Raw genomic sequence first — 21,880 nt, 5'->3', positions numbered from 1 at the left:
CTTGGTCTTGTTTTCGTTGTAATAAAAGTGTTTTTTATTTTATTTTTTATTTTGCACATAAATTTACAATGACATTGTCAAATCTCACAATGGCCAGCGATATTTCAGCAGCCGTCATGTTTATTTATATTGGATATTGTAGTTCCGGTCAGTGTTGTATTAATACGCTAAGAATTGTGTCTCGTGATGCATGGTAATTAAAGTCTCATCAACGACACAGCTTTCAAAGAGGCTATACAGTGACAATGCCATGCAAATGTAAATATAAAGGGATGTGTTATGCGTCTCATGAACGCGTTAAGGAAACATTGTGGTATTTCGCTAAAGCATTCGTATTCGCCAAACATTGAAATGTGATACATGTCACAATATGATCGGTTATCTTAACTGCTTGTACACTTGCATTGTAATAATATTAAACTGTGTAAAGAGTTTCGGCCTGTACGATATTTAAAAGCCATTTTGAGTTGATTTACAACAGTAAGCAAGGTGAGCGGGAAGGCCTAAGCGGCAAGAACAATAAGGCGCACAAGGATTAGTCCTACCCAATCAATATGCATTTAGTTTGAGGGATTGGGCGGTAAACGCTGGCTGCAAAGTGCAACTGGTTTATGAATGTTCTGACGAAATACCGCAGAGTTAAATTCCTCCTCGTAACAGTGAAGGTGAGAAATTAAATCATAACTTGGTGCACCACTCATCTTAACAACTTTCGTTTCCTACCGTTCTTCTCTTTGCACTATATGTATCATCAGTGACCTGCTTCCCCTCCTTGATTTTGACTGACTATGAGGACAGTTACCTCTACTTTCTGTCAGTGTACGTCTACGTGTTTGCTTCAAATGACGGTACAAATAATGCACACCCGATTTGGGGGGTGGGGGTGGGGGGCTGGCTTACCTCCTGTGGTGGTATGTCAAAAGACTTGATTCTCAGGTCCACCAGAGTAAACTTCTCTGCACATGGTAACGTGAAGATGATACCTATAGAACAGATTTCGTGATACAGACAATTCCTAATTAAAAACAAGAACTAATTGTTATGGTCCTAATTATAATGGGGACCATTACAGAAGTCCCCCAAACTGACCCCATAGACGCAAAGATGCAAAAATACACCTACATACATGTACCAAATTTGAGAAAAATCGACTGATGTCTCATTTCGACCAATAAGAGGCCGTGGCGGCCATCTTTGTTGGCCGATCGGAAAATGAAAGTCATTTGCACACCCCTTTAGCATGATGAACACTTGTTTAAAGTTTCATTAATTTCCGTCCAATTTTTTTTCAGAAATAGTCTGAACCTTTACGGTGGAAGTAGAAGAATAAGAAGAAGAAAACACGGAGTAAAACCAATAAATCCCCCCATTTCCTTAGGGGAACTTAATAATCAGATTTTACATCTGGAGCCTACATTGACATTACCATTGAAAGTATCAGGGCACTGTCATATGCAAATAGAATAGAATTATGACTTGTAAACGATTACATATATCAGGGACGGATGCGGGCAAGTAACCAACATGAATATGATATATGTGCTACCTAGAGGCGAACGCTTAGTAAAATTATACTGTATACAATTTAATTCATTGAATAAAATAGGATAACTACCTGATAATAGTTGAAGAGTAAGCATTAATATTTTAGACGATATCGCATCGCACACAGAGGTTTAATTTTGTATTAAGCCGCTAGTACATTATATAGTTCAAAGGAATAGACATGTACAGTCACTGACCATAAGTATTGGCGCATAATGGCGACGTCATTTAGTGAATAAAATGTATTCCTATCGCTTTCAGCTGTATCTTTGCCAAAATAACACGTATTCTTACAAAACCAGTACCGGAACAATTTGTAGGATGTAGGAAATTGCGTTACACTCAAAAAGAGTTATTCCCCTTCCTATGTGTTTATATTGTCGTCTGCCCGTTAATGGCTCCAAAAAGCCGTGAATTGACTCCAGCCGTTAAAGAATCCACTGTAAAGCTGTCTAACAGTGGTCTTTCGGCTCGAAAAATTGCAGGGTTGTTAGAACTTAAAGAAAGAACCGTAAAGAATGTTTTGAAGGGAGTCCGTGAAAGGGAAAGTGTCGAAAATTTACCAAGAAGTGGGCAGCCCAGAAAATCGTCTGAAAGGTCTGATCGTAGTGGTCGAAATGTGCGTTTCTCGGCTATGTTTTGGGGATGTATCTCCTATTTTGGGGTCGGAACACTTACATCTGTTGATGGAAATATAAACACTGATAAGTGTATTTTCATTTAAGATGAAAATTTATGGCCAGTTGTCGCGAGACATTTTGCAATTACACCCTGGATTTTACAAGAAGATAATGCCCCGTGTCATGTCTCACGGAGAGCTAACGAGTGGAAAACTGTAAATAATATCATAACTTTACCATGGCCATCCCAAAGTCCAGATCTCAATGTGATTGAGAATATTTGGAAAACAATAAAAACTCGTCTTTCGAAACTTTTGGGAGAGGTTCAAAACAGAGCAGATCTGATCAGAGTTGTGAACGATATATGGTCCGGTTTGCCTTTGTGCTATATTCGATTCGGAACCTTTATAATTCACTCCCAAAGAGATTACGAAGTGTAATTAGAGCTAGAGGACAGATAACAAAGGACTGAAAATTTCATGTGAGTACCTTCTTTATTTATTGAGATATTCCACTTTTAAATATGCCCTCCCTTATAAGATCTTAGCGTAAACAAATATGACGTCGCCGATATGCGCCAATACTTATGGCCAGTGACTGTACATGTATCCCTATGCAATGTAGTATTGACCATAGTTTAACTTGTTGAGGTTGATGTCAGCCACGTGCCGAGACCCGTGGTGCGATTGGCTGGAAATGCATCCATATTTTCGCTAAACCAACCAACACTGCATATTTCAACACGCGCTGACCTCAACCTCATTGATATTAAAAAACGTGGCAGGCTGACTGCGAAAGAACTCTGAAATGGCGTGTGTTTTTGGCGGAGAATACAGTTTACGTGCATATAGGAGGATTTAAAAAGAAACATCATCCATCTTTCCAACGGTACTATGCATTTTCCCGTAGATCAACTAGAAATGTTGTTTTTGATGCAAGAAAGTTAGGTGGGGTCGACATTTCAACATCGAGAGCTTTCCTCCCTTCTCGTATATAATATATGATCATTGGGGTTTAATTTTTTACCGAAAGTCGATCTAAACCCCTGAAACATGTAAAACTACTCTTGACACCTTAGTTTAGGTCCAAATAAAGCTGTAACAAAAACTAAGTTCCTGTGTTTAATGCGAGTAAATACATGTGCAGTGTATACGCATACCTGGTCCTCTTGCTCCCCCGCGTACTGCCCTGCCAAGGCGAAATACGACACCTCGTTCATACTCTTGGACTACCTGTAAAGAAAGAACAGGTATATGACATGTGGCACGCCCTCTTATTGATCGGTATAGAAGGTCTATTTACACATCGATTGATCAATGGTGTTATACTTACATGGATAGAAGCACACAGAGAAAACGGCAATGTGGCGAGAAAGATAATACAGGAAAAGAAGAGTAGCACAAATCCACAACAGCCGATAGCCCCGTCCCCAATCGTTTTCTCGTTGGCGGAGTTGTTTGCTGTAGGGAAAATCAGGTAAGACATAAATGGTTGACTAGTCATTGAGCAATCAATCAACTTGGGCAAAAGTAAACTCATTGAACGGATAATTGATGAAATAATTGATCGAATATGGTGCTAAAACACCAATCTTTGCTCCGAAAATAGTAATGTGTCCAATATAAAAATACATACACAAAATAAATTATGTTATTGGATAGTTACAAAAGATGAAAACACAGTTCGTTAAACATAAATTATTAAACGCCGGGAAAACATATTTGTATTACTAGTAAAACCCCATTGAAACCGGCTGTCTGCCTGTTTGTAAGTATTTTTTATCGATTAAGCAGTAAATAAAGGCTTATTACAATCCATATCGGTCAGGACGAGGATGTTCTCCGCAGCTTTGTAGCACTCATCCGTTGCGTAGTGTGAAGGTCCTTTGTTTTCTATCTGAATTGACCATAATACGAGATATAAAAAACTAATATTGGAAATAAATTTCATTGAAAAGTTTTGATAAGATAGAGAACAAAATGCTGTACCCAAACAATTTTCATTGAATAATTAATCCTATCTCGAAAACCACCACACATATTGTAGAGAACAAATTTGATACATACACATTACTATTTTTTTAACAAGTTATTTATATGTACGTGCATTTTAACTTTTGTAAATCACACTTGTTTGCCCGGATGTAAGCGCACGGGGGTCTTAATGCGGGACATTCATGCAGATGGGGGATCGAGAAAAAAATCACCTGCTTGGATCCACTTCAATGTATCGTAATAGGCGAATAATGGTGGATCCTGCAGAATTGGGGATTTGCTTTGGTGTCCTCTATTTGAGGACACAAAAGCGACCAAAATAAATCTGCTGCACCCATTGCAATATTTGGGATCTTTGTATTGATATGACCTTAAACCTACCAACCAATCAAAATTAATGTGGGAGGAAACCGGAGAACCCGGAAAACCCCCACGTGATCGGGCAAGGGATCCCCATAATTGTTCAGGTACGATCGGGAAATCAAACGGCGAGTGCGCTATCCACTATCGCTTTTTTGACGAAATTGAAACCCAACTTCACCAATCAGATATAATGAGTCAACATCGATATATCAGAGTTCGTGCTTGCTGTGACTGCATTAGGCATCACTTGAATTCGCACGCAGAACAACCTAATTTAAATATTCTGATTGTCGTAGTCACCTTGCTTATCATAAGCACGGACTTAAATAGCATAGTTTGCCAACACTACGGTTGGTTCTTTATCTGTTGTAACTTGTTTATCTTGTCCGGTATATAAATCCGATACTTTGGTTTATGTTTTTGTTTTTTTATTAAACATATCTCCCTCCTCGATATCCAGGGGTTACACTTTCGCTCTTTGCACCCCTGGAATAGTCAAAGCAAAATTGAAGGCTCAGTGGGCACCAACTTGTGGATGAGACAAGAAGACTACTTTGATTCTTTGATGTACATTAAAAGAATATCGCGGTCCTCTAACGGTAAAACTTAATGGCTTTGAAGTCGGGTGTCGCTCCTTTGTAATCTTCAAAGGACAGGTATCAGCCTAGTGATTTGTCAGTTTATTATTCAAGTGTTGCAGAGAGCGAAAGTGAGCGTAACCCCTGGATATCGAAGAGTACATAGCTCCAGAATTTAATCTAATTCCGTGTCATAAGCGTATGGACACTGAGATAGACACGAAAAGACTTTTATATCTTGTAAGTATTATTATTTTATTCGGGTAAAGGTAATATATCACATACATAAGTACAACATATATAAGAGATAATATAGCAATTTGTTTCAGTTTGAAATTAGATTGTAAAACAGGAAAATATTAAATTGATTGACCAGAATGTTCAACGATTTTCAAACTTAAATTAGTTAGACAGTGAAGACATTAGAATTTAGCCTTGATGTAACCCATAAAGCCTCTTTAGGCTTATTTCCATAGGGCTCTCTGTTCATTACATTTTACGTGATGAAATATATTTCTCCCACGACCCCAATAGGTTTCCTTATTCCTGACTCATTAGATAAACCTGCTAGAAAATGGTAAACATTTTTGGCTAGTGGCTAACATCGTGGACGTGATTTCAATGGTCAATCTTCTAATAATGACGTCAAGTAACAATGCTTAACAGTGGGAGAAAAAGGCCCCCTCAACTCGTAGTCGTAATGGTTGATAGTTAGAGGTTATTATATGACCATTTTGATATCATATCCCTTATCAGCCCGAGAGTGATGTATAAACGGTGGGTGTTGCCCTCCTGGGGGCAGAGGGGCAGGGCCAAACATGGGAAAAAGAGGTAAAACCTTTAAAATCCTTCTTCTACCGTAGGGATTAAGGGATTTTATTCTAATTTAGTCTAGAGCATCATTGGGCCAAGAGAACACAATTTTGTATAAACAGTAGGTGTGGCCCCCTTGGGGGTAGTGGGGCGGGGCCGAATAGGGGAAATAGAGGTAAAACATTTAAAATCCTTCTTCTACCATAGGGATTAAGGGATATCCTGAACTAGTCTGGAGCATCCTTGGGCCAAGGGAAAACAATTTTGTATAAACGGTGGGTGTGGCCCCCTGAGGGCAGAGGGGCGGGGCCAAACAATGGAAATAGAGGTAAAACGTTTAAAATCCTTCCCTACCGTAGGGATTAAAGTATTTTATTCTTATTTAGTCTCGAGCATCTTTTGGCCAAGAAGACTCAATTTTGTATAAATGGTGGGTGTGGCCGCCCTGGGGGCATAGGGGCGGGGCCAAATAGTGGAAATATAGGTAAAATCTTTTAAATCCTTCTTCTACCATAGGGACTAGGGGATTTTATTCGTATTTAGTCTGTAGCATCATTGGGTCAAGAGGACTCAATATTATATAAACGGTGGGTGTGGCCACCCTGGGTCCAGAGGGACGGGGCCGAATAGGGGAAATAGAGGTAAAACCTTTAAAATCCTTCTTCTACCAAAGGGATTAAGGGATTTTATTTCAATTTCGTCTCGAGCATTCTTCGGCCAAAGGGAATCAATTTTGTATAAACGGTGGGTGTGGCCTCCCTCGGGGCAGAGGGACGGGGCCCAATAGGGGAAATAGAGGTTAAACCTTTAAAATTCTTCGTCTACCATAAGAATGAAGGGATTTCATCCTAATTTGTTCCTGAGCATCTTTGGGCAAAAGGGACTCAATTTTGTATAAAAAAGTGAGTGTGCCCCCCGCCCCCCAGTGGAAACATAGCAACTTCTTCAGAATCCTCCTTTTTCTGTAGGAATGACAGGATTTTGTCCAATTGCATATAAATATAACTCCTGATTAACCATGAAATAATGTACAGCAACATCTGGCTATTTCATCTTCAATTTTGCTAACATTTCCATGTGAGCGATACAGGCCTCTTGTTCCTGACTCATCTTCAGGAATGTAACCGTCACGGTTCGTCACGGGTTTAATTATGACCCAAACGTACTCGATTCTTAAATATATTACAAAGTGGCAGATTTTGATTATAGATAATATTATGGTCGCCTGCTAGCTTCGCGCTAGAGGGAATTTCCTTTGAACTAAATCGGTAAAGTGGAAACACTTACTTTCTTTAATTTCCTGCTACAACTGTATAATTCCAAATTTTATTTTGTACTTCGTTACAGGTTCTGTGACTTAAAAACAGCTGTTCATGGAACAATAGGCCATTGTCGTTCGAGTTGCCTCCCATTGCATTGATTGCATAAACGAAAGTCCCCATGAAAATATTTATATTATTATATTTGTTTATTGTTTATTATTTTAAGTAATACAATTTTTAAAAATAAATAAATTTAAGCTACAGTACACATAACCATTTCCACAACAGTGACACGTTAAACTATCATCTGAACTACCTACTAAGTATCGACGACTCTGACAAAGCTCAAACTGACAAGGTGAGGTATTTCTGTTTCATATGCCTCACACTCTACTTTATCATTTTGTTTCATGCATCTCTTTTCATTTACTTTGCCTACTGTAGAGCTATTGATTGTGCCACTGAAACGAAAATTAACACGCTGTGATTTAACTGAGTATTTTATCTGACGACATTTACATCTGAAACTGAAGCGAAACCGGCATTGGAGTTTTATTCTTTTGAAAACTATTAGGTCGACGCATGAATTCTACAATTACATTCAAGGATACTTACCTGATTTGTGTTTTCTCTATTCTGTTAACGACATTGCCATCAAATATCGACGATATGCAACATCAGAAGTCCGCAACGCAAAAGATTTAAAAACTATGACGTTATGAATTGTGCATAAAGCGTCATAATGATTATGACGTCATTTATTTCCATAATTTAATGTCTCAAATTTGGCGGGAGCTGAGAGTACAGAAAAGGTGGGACTAGCCTGTTTTGACCTGTCATGACTAGGAGTATTGTACGTACATGTAGTTACAAAATATACGCCCTTTTTACTTTATATTTATAAACATATTTTATCGCAAAAATACAGCACAAGATCTAGTACAAGTCTTATTGATATGTCTGCTAAAAATTGGAGTAATTTTGCTTGTGTGCTCATTTCTTACTCTACCAGATGCAATGTTCGACTTCCAGTCACCCGTTTATTAAGTTTCTCGTAATGCATACTCTACATCCTATCAACCACAAAGCCAAAGAAAATGCCAAAGCAGTTCCGAATGAAATCCGTTACGTCGTTCGTTACGTGTGCTTAATGTCAAAATTGTCAAGTCATCTGGCCGAGAAGATTAATAATTCCTCAATGTCACGGATATTTATATTAAAGCCGTACTATCGAGATATTTTTTATTTGTTCGGACCGATTACAGATTTGGATCTGAAAGTCTTTCTTATCACAGTAGTATTTTTTTATTTTTGTGTCCATACTGACTAGTTTGAAAAATATAACTACCATCTGGTTATATTTTGGAAAACTATCTTTGACATACGTCTGCACTTATAACCACCGACACAACCTTGCAGGCAAACATCAAGTTCGGATGACATTCGCATGGACTGTAAATGTCATGGCTCACGTCCTTAGGTCATTATTACTCCAAAAACGGCATAAATTAATTTAATTTAAGCATAAAATTTATTTGATTTAAGCATAAAATTGATTCCAGATGCGGTGTATAGACATCATGAACGCCCAATGCATTACAGGAAAACAAAACATGAACCGCTAACTCGAATGCGGTTTAAATGATACAGACGTTACCTGCGCTAGTTATGGGGCTGAGGGACGGTACTAAACAGGGATAATTTTGCCATGTTGATTTTAACAGTTTCTTCTCTGGAACTATTAGATTGATATCAACCATATCTAGTTGGTATTATTTGTTGGTGGAGATATGTCTGACCCCATTCCTGGAGACAAAGTCCTTGGATCACGACTTTGAAACAGTTTAGACCCCTACCAAATAACTAAAGAGATGAAATTACTGGGCACAAACACACAACTACAGTCCTAATATTAGCATTGACCCCAGTTCTTGGCACAACCGTACGGAATTATTTGTTGGGTCACAACTTAGTAGCAGTTGAGATCTCCACCACAAAAATCTGGCACGTCCTTAAATGACTGAAGCTGTTAATAGGTTGTAGAACACCAACAAATCAAACCTGGGTCAACCCCCACCCATAGGCACTTAGTCTTGCTGAGCATGAAAATTCGGATGCACATGTGCTACCTGGATCGGCACCTGGGGTCGGCTCTATCCATGGATTCTTATTTGCATTATTACTTTTAATGGTAACATTTTGCCGTGATTGCTTGAAACTCCATGCGAGCAATACAACCCTCTGGGCATCTTGTGCAATTAAAATTTATAGATAAGTCCATTTTCTGTCCTGACAGCCCATATGCATAAAGCCTGAAGAAAGTGATCCAGTCATGATCATGTCGATGTCTCGTTATACAATAGACAAATGGAAATTCAATTATCTGTTACTGGTAAATCATATGAATTGCTCGAGGAAGATAGAAACTCAGCCGCTGGCAAGGTCAACTATTACTGAAAATGATGACGTCAAGAGACATCAGACCCGAACCACTTTAAATGTTTACATGTCAATGTTCTAGTATATTTACAATTCTCTTTGCTTTAATACACATTCTTTTATAACGCACGGAGCAAACGAACTTCAATGCGCCATTGACTTTAAATTACTTTGACACAGGTAAGACTTAAACATTGGACAAAGGTTTATTAACAAAGCGGATTTCCTCATCTTAAAATCGTTATGTTTGCTACTTTATGTTTGGAATATTCATATCGTTAATTTGTTCATTAGTCAAGTGTGACAGTCTAGTATAATTTTAACATCTAATGGGACTCCGGTGAAAAGTCCGTAACATTATAAGTACTAATGGTAAATGACGTAGTCACGAGGTATAGACACGTTGACCATTATGCCATTCAGATGGTTTCGTAACACAGAATCAACTTAACCATGAACAGATTCAGCCATTTATTTCTCTGAGATTTTTCAAATTGAGTTCAGTTAAAATTATCGTTTGTGTTTTTCTTGACAGACTGGGGCACCATATTATGTACAGGCTGCTGTTTAATTTAGAATGCGTGGACTGATTGCTGTGTTGTGTCTGTCTACGGTATGGGGGTACCGTCATTTCCAGGACGAGATTCCTAATGGCGGAAATGTGCCACACCCGTGTATGGCCAACTACATATGGAAGGGCGTTGGCCACCTGAACCCCCTCGGAGGAGGTGACAGAAACCCGTTTGGATTAGAATTCAAGAACGCTGGAATGGTAGGCATATATTAATCTTTAAATGTTTATAAACATGGCATGTGATTACATTCTTTGGTTAATAACTGGTTTTCAATTGCGGTCAAACATTTCCTCAGTGTATGAAAAATATGTAATTACTGATACATGTATCTATATGATAGTTAATACAATTGGCGACTCTTTTTTTTACAGACATGGACAAAAGCCCTGTGTGAGATGGACTCGGACGGGGATGGAATAACTAACGGGGAGGAACTAGGAGACCCGGATTGTGTATGGACTAAAGGAAACACCCCAACAGCCACAACCGGTATCAGTCACCCTGGGGTGTGTACTCCTTACTCCGACCCCTTGTGTCAGGCCTCTAACTCCTGGATTGACTGTAACGCCGGGTTCCAGTGTGACGCCCTCAGCGATGTTGGTACGTTTTAATATACATTATTTTTGCAAATTTTGTTTGATGAGGCAGGTAACGAACAATTCATTTTTTGCAGCTTTGAAAACCATGCATTTAGGAGTGTTCGTCAATCAAAATAATGAAAGTGCCTACAACTACATGATATGTGTAACGTTAAATATATTATATTCACTCTAAAAGCGTGATGTTGTATGTGTATGCTTCCATTGAAGAAAAATCAACATCATGAAGAAGATACGTGGTTGGCGGTTCAAGTGCGGACGGACATCACGTTCTCTCTAAAAACAAACAACCTCCCTTTACGGATCCCGGTTTCCCTTGCCGAAAGACGATATTTTATTTTCATCATTCTTCGCTAGATTCTGTTCGAAGCCTCCCGATCGCTTTCCTTGTGGTGGTGAACATGCTTTTTTCATCTGTAATATATAGCCTAGGGCCTACTACCTATCGGGTTTTTTCTGCATGCTTATTAAGTTATCTTATGGAACCTATTGTCGTATGCTATCATCGTCGGTAATCCGGCCACGGTAGTCTCGTTCCGTAATTCTTTGACTACAAAAGATGGAGAGTGGGTTACATGGGACAATCTACTACATTTGTTTCCGTTTACTACTTTCAGGAACGAAGAGCATAACTGTTCGATTTCCGGAGATGGCGGTTCCGCCTACATCAACAAGCTCTTACTGTATGCTGTTGGACCTGCCGACAGATGGGGACTACCACCTGGTAGCTAACACACCCTATATCAACAACGAGGAGGTCACACATCAGATTTTACTGTATGCATGTGACGAAAAAGGTACATGTACGTCTTTTAGTAACAGTGGTTGGAATGTAATAGTGTAGAAATATTTAGTTTAGACAGTATTTATTCAATATTCAAACATGTTAATTACATTCATATATAATTACACAGGCATTGGAAAACAAGCTTAGAGCTTATATTATTCCTAGAAATATTTGTGCAGTACACATGATTTTTGTAACAGGAAAACAACTTTTGCCCGCTTGAAATAGTCAAAGGACCTCGATGCTTACGGACATATTCTCACGGTGTTCTAATTTGTGACGTCATCACGTCATGTATATTTACTTCGTAAGGACTGCTTGGCAATTATGACTCCATAACATAGCCATGAAATCCGCCCCATGTATTCTTTTTGTAAAGTCGTCTTCTTTTTCTGCAGCTGCTACCCCGATAATGGACTTTTCTGTAAACACTACGCAGTCGTGCAGTTCGGCCATCCACCAGACTTGCACAGTTCTAATTGGAAAATGGAGTGATGGCTTGAATGGAGAATGCCTGCATAAAGATTTTGGATTTCGGATAGGTCAGAATGGCTTCAAGAAGGCTTTAATGCAGGTAAGATGTGAATCACCATCCAATCCTTCTGATACAAATTCGACACTGGTGCCTTTTGACTGGATTTTTTTCGGAATGTTTCTAACGAGAAAGTAGCAAATAAGGTTTGACTTGTGAAATTCTGTTCAATATTGATATTTATCGCCTAAACACCAAACAGGTAAGTTCGTGAGACAACGGAATGACCAGCATCTTCAATGTACCACCGATTTCCTCGTTTCACATAAACCGATCTGAAAAATTGATGTTATAGGGTATCAGGAATGTCATTATTTGTCGAAGAGCGAGTCCTACAGAAACATTTATCAGGTCACACCCAATGAAAGTAAACTTGTGTTTCCTTAGATTCACCGGCACAATCACAAGCTCCGCTCCGACTTCACAGACAGTTCCGGGATGACGCTGTATTACACAGCCAATCGCCGCCTGAACGATGCAAATATTATGACGATCGGTCAGCAGTACTTGGCTATTCCTCCAGGGGAGGCAGCGTACCAGGTGGAAGGCAGCTGTTCCGCTGACTGCTCGAGTCGAAAGATTTCTTCCACTGTCTACATCACGAGGGCATACAACCACATGCACTACTTGGGTGAGAGTTGAAAAGACATTAAAGAAATTAAGAGTATACATCTTATACCTATGACTCAATTATAAATATGTGACCAATAGAACACAATATAGTAAAGAAAGGACGTGATATTATGATCTTCTGAACATGTTAAGACGCACCGCGTGCGGACATGATATTGAACACATTTTGATGTAACAGACATTGTATATTACCCAGTGAACACATTCTGTTGTAATAAACATGATATGTGATTCATTGAACACATTCTAATGTAACATATAATATATGTGACCTATTGAACACATTCTGATGTACCAGACATGATAGGTGACCTTTGAACATATTCTGGTGTAACAGCCGTGATATGTGACCCATTGCACAACTTTTGACGTACAGGTTTTGATACATAACTCAATAAACATATCATGATATAAAGGCGATAATATGTGAACCAGTGAACGGATATGATGTAACGGACTCCATATGTTTATAAATGTGTTTTATACTGTCGTATGGTTTCAGGACGTAAACAGAGAATCGAGCAATATAGGAATGGAGTGAAACTAAGGGTCATAGCTGATGACAATGTGTTTAGCAGTGATAGTTCCGTCACTCACGAGTAAGTACAGTCCAATGGAGTAAACTACAGGACATGTCTTATGACAAGCTGTACAGCTATGATAGTTCTAGAGTAAGTACAGTCCAATGGAGTAAAACTAAGGGACATGTCTTATGACAAGCTGTACAGCTATGATAATTCAATAATTCAAGAGTGAGTAAGTATAATCCAATTACTCTGGATAGTATATTAAATGATCGGAAATATTTCGAGTAACACACATTGCAATTGATAAAACGTTGTAAAATGGTGTAACTTCAAGTATATTATGAATTAATGTTTATGCCTGACTGCAGCTGAAAAAGCGAAAGTCGTTACGAAAGAAAGAAAAACTAGAAATAAACATTCGGTCAAACAGTGTACGATATAAAACATACCAGAAATAAAACAAAGGGTAAGGGTGCAGTACCTCCGATGACCTTTATCTTTTCCTTTGTAATAAAGCTTCCATGATCCTATCGAGCTCCGGCCGGGGGATGAACTGAAGACAACATGCACCTTCAACTCAATTGGAAAGACCGAGACTACATTCCAAGGGAACGGAAACTCGGATGAAGCGTGTTTAAGCTTTCTTGCATTTTACCCAGCAGAAAACATGAAAATGCCTAGTTGTGTCCAATGGAAGGGAATCGACATGTGTAAATGGACCGACTACAGGGAAGAGTTCTCTGTCATCGACGGATGCAACGTGCGTTCTTTTCAAAATACCACACATCCAGATTTTCAGGATTTGTATCATAACGTTATGGACACCTGTAGACCATTCATGTCATGCTTGAAAGAATGCAAAGAGTACACGGAAAAAGTACTGAGCAAGAATGCCTGTCTCATTGGGGATGTTGGAGACATGTTTAGAAAATTAACTAAATCTTCACCAGATGTTGAGTATACAAAATTTTGGGGATCTATTGATTCCTGTAAGCCCAGAAAGTCATGTCTGTGTGAAACAGAGAGTGAAACAAAGAATATCCCCAATCAGTGTTTAAATAGCACGGGTGGTGCTGGCAGCGTTAGGGCCTCCACATTTGCCTTCATCCTGTCTCTTCTTGTCTATCTTTTGACAGTGTAAGTAAACACGGGGTGATGTGTTGACTGATAAACCAAGCGCAGAGACAGAGTCCATACATGGCTCAGCGATTGAGCGGTTACTTATTTAAATGGTTCAGAATCAGGGCTGTCTATGTATTGAATTTCCGGCTTGTTTAATGTTGTTCTCCGTTATCAGTATGTTCCTATGAGTAGATCAACGCAAGCGATATTTCGTTGAATGCGATGCCCCTATGTTCTTTCTTGAAATCAACTTTATATTGAAGAAAGAATTGATTAATCAAGCGATTCTACGTACTGGTGTTACTTTTGAGATAAAAGATAAGTTAAATGATATTTGCTTCTCAAAGTATTCGCGATTATTTTGTGATAATGCATTTCTGACTATACAATAAATCTAAACCAAATTTATACGGCATGTCCCTTGTTTGAATTGAATTGATTCTAATGGTGACGTCTTTGAATTTTTGAATACTTAGTTGGTAGGAAACAATATCACGTGAAATTATCCTCCTGGAAAGAAAGTATTGTAGTTTGACTGATGTGGATAACGCATTGGTATACCTCTGTGTACGACATCTCTTCTGCTCAACGGCAAACTTGAGAGTCTTGACTGGTTGTAAACACCTAACATAACGCAACAAAACAATACCCGAGTCTGTCCTACATTTATATTGCTTAATATCGACAGCGTATATATTTTTAATGTAATCCCTGATGTCGCCCGACCAGGTCTAGTAAAGGATACAGTGGTCATCTAGTTAGATATTTGGCAACAATATGTGCCAAACACAACCGTTTTGTCCAGTCAGATCCGTGTTTAGAAATATTCATCAGGGCACCACTAGACTATAGTCTATGGTCATATCGGATCACGTGCTGCTCTAGAAAAATGTGTTCTTGAAGCAAAAAAAACCCATCAACCACCAAACGGTCAAATGCTCAGATTGTCAACGGCAACCTATGTTGTCTTGGCGGCAAAACGGGATAGATATCGAGTGTAACAACGTTACTTCTCAAATGCCACAAATGAATAGTTTTTACATATTCGTAATATTAGCCCTCAAACACATTTAAGTTTAGTGACTGTGACTTGCGCCTTGATAATGTTGATTGCTATTGGTTTGTTGTCACTACCCGGTTTACTCTTTGATCAAACTGCTTTTATATCTCTTCATTTTGAGGGAAGATGATGATCCATTTACATTTTTCATATCTACATGAGCCCGGAAATAGAACAAGGTTTATAGGTATAATAGACACAACATAAATACTGACCACTGACTAGACTCCCGATAAAGGTACCGACAGGACAACATTCAAAACTGACCAATAACAAACGGAGCTAACCAGACAAAGAGGACAAAATAAGGATGTAAGCAATCGATCAACAGCAGTCAAATACAGATACATATAGTGTACCATAATACTGAAATAATGTAGACAATCTTTGTCTCGACCACAGTGCTCCTTTATTATTTTAGCTTAGTCTTTCTCGATACTATACGCTATTTTCAGATTTTGCCTAATCTACGAAATGCTGCTATAGCTCCAGCAACCCTGATCCCTTCTCCACCTTTCTGTTGCTATACACAACATTTTCTAGATAACAAAATCACTACTTCGTCCAGTTCTTCTCTATTCACTCTAACTGATTTGTTGGTGTTACGACTGTTCATTCATACATGTACTTGTGGTTTTTTTTTCTTATTTTTTGTTTTGTTTTTGTTTCAAGTTCCTTTTCATTTTGCATGGCTTCTCCTGTATGTGTTAATTGTGTAAGTTCAAAAGACTGTTGTACAATGCAAAGTTCATATCCTAAAGCGTATTTATTAACGTAGTAATGTGTTGTTTAAACAAGCGTCGATCTCGAAGAAAGCAGCTGGAAGAGTATTCATCATGTTAGATCGGCTATATGTAGTGTAGCGAAAATAAACCACACAAGAGAATACTGAACTCAAAATCGATAAAAAAATAGGGCAAAATATGAACGTAAGACAGATTTTCATGGATGCCCTGGAAAACATACCAGATGTTCCGGAAGGGTAGAGGGCTTCTATTTCATCGACGACACCTAACGCGTAAATCTAGGTATAATCTCGGTACTGTCACGTCCGTATAGTCGGGTTAGTGGCAACAAGATAACAGAGCACAATAATAAGCATATTAAAATCAATTGACCTTCATATCAACCAAAGAAATATCCTTTTTCCTAATGAGATCATGATGGTGACAGGAAAACCTTTCCGTGATCTTCATCATCTTGCAATTTCGGAAATCCCGTGTTGTCCTTCGGCAATTGACATCTGTCATGGGAGTAATAATATGCAGAGCAAAGTTTTGAATACCGAATCGACTGCAACACGTTTACATGAGGACACCATTTAAACAATATATCCGAGATAACTTTTCCGACATTTATAAGTATTTAACCTGGCCATTTATCGTGTCAATGACCGGGTGTTACATTGACGTGCAACTTATAAATCATATTATCGACATAGGAAACATCTTTGCTAAGGTTTGGTAAACTACCCTTTCTAAATTATTTTCAATAAATAAATAAATATACAACATTTGATATAGCGCCCTATCTAGCTAACATAAGCCACTCTAAAGCGCTTTACAGTGCATAGATATACAATTTAATACAGTCAATACAATTAGCATATCTATTAATCAATACAATATTGAGGAACTCGCATGAGCTGCCTTATCAGGCGCTAACTACTAGTCATGTGCCACCTGGCTAATATCTCCTTATGTGTGTATGCCTGTGTGTGTGCTGGAGATATATTGTGTTCTGTTCGTAGTGGGACCGTGCTTCCAACGGTATCATTCATAGTACCACCTCACTTGAATGCTACATCACAGATACCTCAAAACCCACCCCAGACCATTTTATACTCCACCTGGGTTGTTGGAGTTGTGTGGGCAGGAGAAAAACACTTTCTCTAATATTCCATGCGTACGGCGACTTCTTCGGGGATCGAACCACGGCCGCTTGCTTGGAAGGCCGGAGTGTTAACCACTCGACTAATCAACAAGTAGCAAACACCAACACTCAGTAACCTCTCATATCCGTTAATATGATCGGTCATAAGCCATGTTTTCGTGTTACTCTTTATCGGAAAATATTCCCCACAGTTTAATGTTCGGCATTGAATCTCAATGTAATGAGTTGTATACGATATAGCAAATGCAAAAAGCGAAGGGTGAAATCGGGGGAATACATATAATATCGGTGAAGGTTGAATAAATCCTTTATAACACAGTATAATTACAGGATTACTTTTATAAGCCTCAACATACTTAATTGTCGGCATCACTAAATATAAGTAAAAACATCTCCTAGCTCACAACTAACTTCCTAAATAGAGAGTCTTTAAAATATAACAAAATCATGTCCTCTAATCAATCATCGAAATCCGCCATTTCACTGATGCAATCTGCCTTATGGTTTCGTTCTTTGATATCCGATGTACATTTAGTGGTTGTGTAACTACGATATTTATTTCTACATTCATGTAACCACTGCCTTTGTACAACTCTAACTACCCGTCAATCACTCCGTAGTACTCCCCTCCAGCGATGTACAGTAACAATGTACCATGTTAACGTTCCATAGCTTTAGGCTACTTCCACATGGAAACCGTCGCTTTTCATTTTGTGTAAACATCTTATTAAAGACATTATCAGAATACGGATCGACACCAAAACTGAAGGTACGACATAATAAAGACCCTAAATTTGAAAGTACGACACCAGCACTGCAGACACAACATAAGGCAGAACACTAGCACCGAAGGTACAATACGAGGTAAACACAAGACCTGCAAGTATGACATAAGTGACACACCAGCACCGAAGGTACAACACAAGGCAGACAACAGCAGTGCTAGTGCTCAGCAACAGCACTACAGGGTCCCAACATAACTGAGGGTACGACAAAAGTACGACACTAAAACTGAAAAAGACTTAAGGTACGACAACGGACTTGAAAGTACGACATCAGAGAGACACTAGCACTGAAAGTACGACATAACATCAAAACCAATATTGACAGGACGATATAAGGTCAAAACCAACACTGACAGGACCACACCAGCACTAAAAACTACAACATAAGGTATGACAATAGCACTTCAGATACATCATAAGGTATGCAACTAGCACTGTAGGTACAACATAAGGTATGACAGTAGCACTGCATGTTCAACATAAGGTATGACACTAGCACTAGAGTACAACACGAGGTATGACACTAGCACTGATGGTATAACATAAGGTATGACACTAGCACTGAAGGTATAACATAAAGTATGACACTAGCACTGAAGGTATAACATAAGGTATGACACTAGCACTAAATTACAACACGAGGTATGACACTAGCACTGAAGGTATAACATAAGGTATGACACTATCACTGAAAGTATAACATAAGGTATGACACTAGCACTAAATTACAACACGAGGTATGACACTAGCACTGAAGGTATAACATAAGGTATGACACTAGCACTGAAGGTATAACATAAGGTATGACACCAGCACTGAAGGTATAACATAAGGTATGATACTAGCACTGAAGGTATAACATAAGGTATGACAGTAGCACTAGAGTACAACACGAGGTATGACACTAGCACTGAAGGTATAACATAAGGTATGACACTATCACTGAAGGTATAACATAAGGTATGAAACTATCACTGAAGGTGTAACATAAGGTATGACACTAGCACTAGAGTACAACTCGAGGTATGACACTAGCACTAGAATACAACATAAGGTATGACACTAGCACTGAAGGTATAACATAAGGTATGACACTAGCACTGAAGGTATAACATAAGGTATGACACTAGCACTGAAGGTACAACATAAGGTATAACACTAGCACTAGAATACAACATAAGGTATGACACTAGCACTGAAGGTATAACATAAGGTATGGCAGTAGCACTGGATGTACAACACAAGGTATGACACTAGCACTAGAGTACAACACGAGGTATGCCACTAGCACTGAAAGTATAACATAAGGTATGACACTAGCACTGCATGTACAACATAAGGTATGACACTAGCACTGAAGGTATAACATAAGGTATGACACTAGCACTAAATTACAACACGAGGTATGACACTAGCACTAGAGTACAACACGAGATATGACACTAGCACTGAAGGTATAACATAAGGTATGACACTAGCACTGAGGTTGCAACATAAGGTATGACACTAGCACTAGAGTACAACATAAGGTATGACACTAGCACTGAAGGTACAACATAAGGTATGACACTAGCACTGAAGGTATAACATAAGGTATGGCACTAGCACTGAGGTTGCAACATAAGGTATGACACTAGCACTAGAGTACAACACGAGGTAAATACAAGTATTGCAGGTTTGACATTAGAGGGACACAAGCACTGAAGGTACAACACAAGGCAGACACCAGCAACAAACGTACGACGCCAGGACTAAAAAACGAGTTAAGGTACGGCACTAGCACTGAAGGTACGACATCAGGTCAAACCTTATGAATGGAAGATGCGGCTTGACATGAGGTACAACATCAGATATGAAAAAACGACATAAGGTACGATACGTACTGAAGGTACGTCATAAGGTACGACATAAGCAGGTAAGGTAAGCCATCAGGTACGGCACAAAAACTGAATAATCGTAATGACGTTGGACACCAGCGCGGATGGTACGATATAGGGTACTACACTGCAACTGAAAGTAAGGCATAACAAAGACACAAGCACTTAAAGTAAGATATAAGAGATACACTAGCATTGAAAGTACGATATAAGAGAGACACTAGCACTGAAAGTACGATAAAAGAGAGACACTTTCACTGAAAGTACGATTTAAGAGATACACTAGCATTGAAAGTACGATATAAGAGATACACTAACACAGACAGTACGATATAAGAGATACACTAGCATTGAAAGTACGATATGAGAGAGACACTAGCACTGAAAGTACGATAAAAGAGAGACACTTTCACTGAAAGTACGATTTAAGAGATACACTAGCATTGAAAGTACGATATAAGAGATACACTAACACAGACAGTACGATATAAGAGATACACTAGCATTGAAAGTACGATATAAGAGAGACACTTTCAGTGAAAGTACGATATAAGAGATACACTAGCACTGAAAAAACGATATAAGAGAGACACTTTCAGTGAAAGTACGATATAAGAGATACACTAGCATTGAAAGTACGATGTAAGCGATACACTAGCACTGAAAAAACGATATAAGAGAGACACTTTCACTGAAAGTACGATATATGAGAGACACTTTCACTGAAAGTACGATATAAGAGATACACTAGCACTGAAAGTACGATATAAGAGATACACTTGCACTGAAAGTACGATATAAGAGATACACTAACACTGAAAGTACGATATAAGAGAAACACTTTCACTGACAGTACGAAATAAAAGATACACTTGCACTGAAAGTACGATATAAGAGATACACTAGCACTGAAAGTACGATATAAGAGATACACTTTCACTGAAAATACAATAAAAGAGAGACACTTTCACTGAAAGTACGATATAATAGATACATTAGCAATGAAGGTACGATATAAGAGAGACACTTGCACTGACAGTACGATATAAGAGATACACTAGCACTGAAAATACAATAAAAGAGAGACACTTTCACTGAAAGTACGATATAATAGATACATTAGCACTGAAAGTACGATATAAGAGAGACACTTGCACTGAAAGTACGATATAAGAGAAACACTTGCACTGACAGTATGATATAAGATTTTACACTAGCACTGAAATACGATATAAGAGAGACACTTTCACTGAAAGTACGATATAAGAGATACACTTGCACAGACAGTACGATATACGAGAGACACCTGCATACAAGTTCGACATAAGAGAGATACTTGCATGAAAGTTCGATATAGGAGGGACACTTTCACTGACAGTACGATATAAGAGATACACTAACACTGAAAGTACGACATACGAGAGACACTTGCACTGAAATTACGATATAAGAGAGACACTTGCACTGAAAGTACGATATAAGAGATACACTTGCACTGACAGTACGATATAAGAGAGACACTTTCACTGAATGTACGATATATGAGAGACACTTTCACTGAAAGTACGATATAAGAGATACACTAGCACTGAAAGTACGATATATGCGAGACACTTTCACTGAAAGTACGATATAAGAGAGACACTTTCACTGAAAGTACGATATATGAGAGACACTTGCACTGAAAGTACGATATAAGAGATACACTTGCACTGACAGTACGATATAAGAGAATCACTTGCACTGAAAGTACGATATAAGATATACACTTGCACTGAAAGTACGATATAAGAGATACACTTCCACTGAAAGTACGATATAAGAGAGACACTTTCACTGAAAGTACGATATAAGAGATACACTAGCACTGAAAGTA

At 38.6% G+C, this 21,880-nt stretch overlaps 2 protein-coding genes across 2 annotated transcripts; one reads left to right on the top strand and one right to left on the bottom strand.

The window, feature by feature from the left end:
* Positions 1-825: 825 nt before the first annotated feature.
* Positions 826-7,898, bottom strand: LOC110447546 (band 7 protein AAEL010189-like). The gene is made up of 5 exons (XM_021493318.1): positions 7,791-7,898; positions 3,977-4,061; positions 3,498-3,625; positions 3,325-3,397; positions 826-983 (listed from the first exon to the last, which is right to left on the bottom strand). The coding sequence occupies exons 2-5, from the start codon at positions 3,981-3,983 to the stop codon at positions 826-828; spliced, it is 366 nt and encodes a 121-aa protein (XP_021348993.1). The 5' UTR covers positions 3,984-4,061; positions 7,791-7,898.
* A 2,239-nt stretch (positions 7,899-10,137) lies between these two features.
* Positions 10,138-14,797, top strand: LOC110447536 (tyramine beta-hydroxylase-like). Its single transcript, XM_021493307.1, has 7 exons — positions 10,138-10,386; positions 10,561-10,789; positions 11,406-11,585; positions 11,974-12,149; positions 12,495-12,738; positions 13,243-13,339; positions 13,784-14,797. Exons 1-7 carry the CDS (start codon positions 10,192-10,194, stop codon positions 14,406-14,408), a joined length of 1,746 nt encoding a protein of 581 aa, XP_021348982.1. The 5' UTR covers positions 10,138-10,191; the 3' UTR covers positions 14,409-14,797.
* The last annotated feature ends 7,083 nt before the right edge of the window (positions 14,798-21,880 follow it).

Source organism: Mizuhopecten yessoensis, unplaced genomic scaffold (genome assembly GCF_002113885.1).
Source record: "Mizuhopecten yessoensis strain PY_sf001 unplaced genomic scaffold, ASM211388v2 scaffold3459, whole genome shotgun sequence".
Taxonomy (NCBI): domain Eukaryota; kingdom Metazoa; phylum Mollusca; class Bivalvia; order Pectinida; family Pectinidae; genus Mizuhopecten; species Mizuhopecten yessoensis.
The sequence above is the reverse complement of the archived record's forward strand: the minus strand, read 5'-3'. Positions and strand labels throughout refer to the sequence as shown.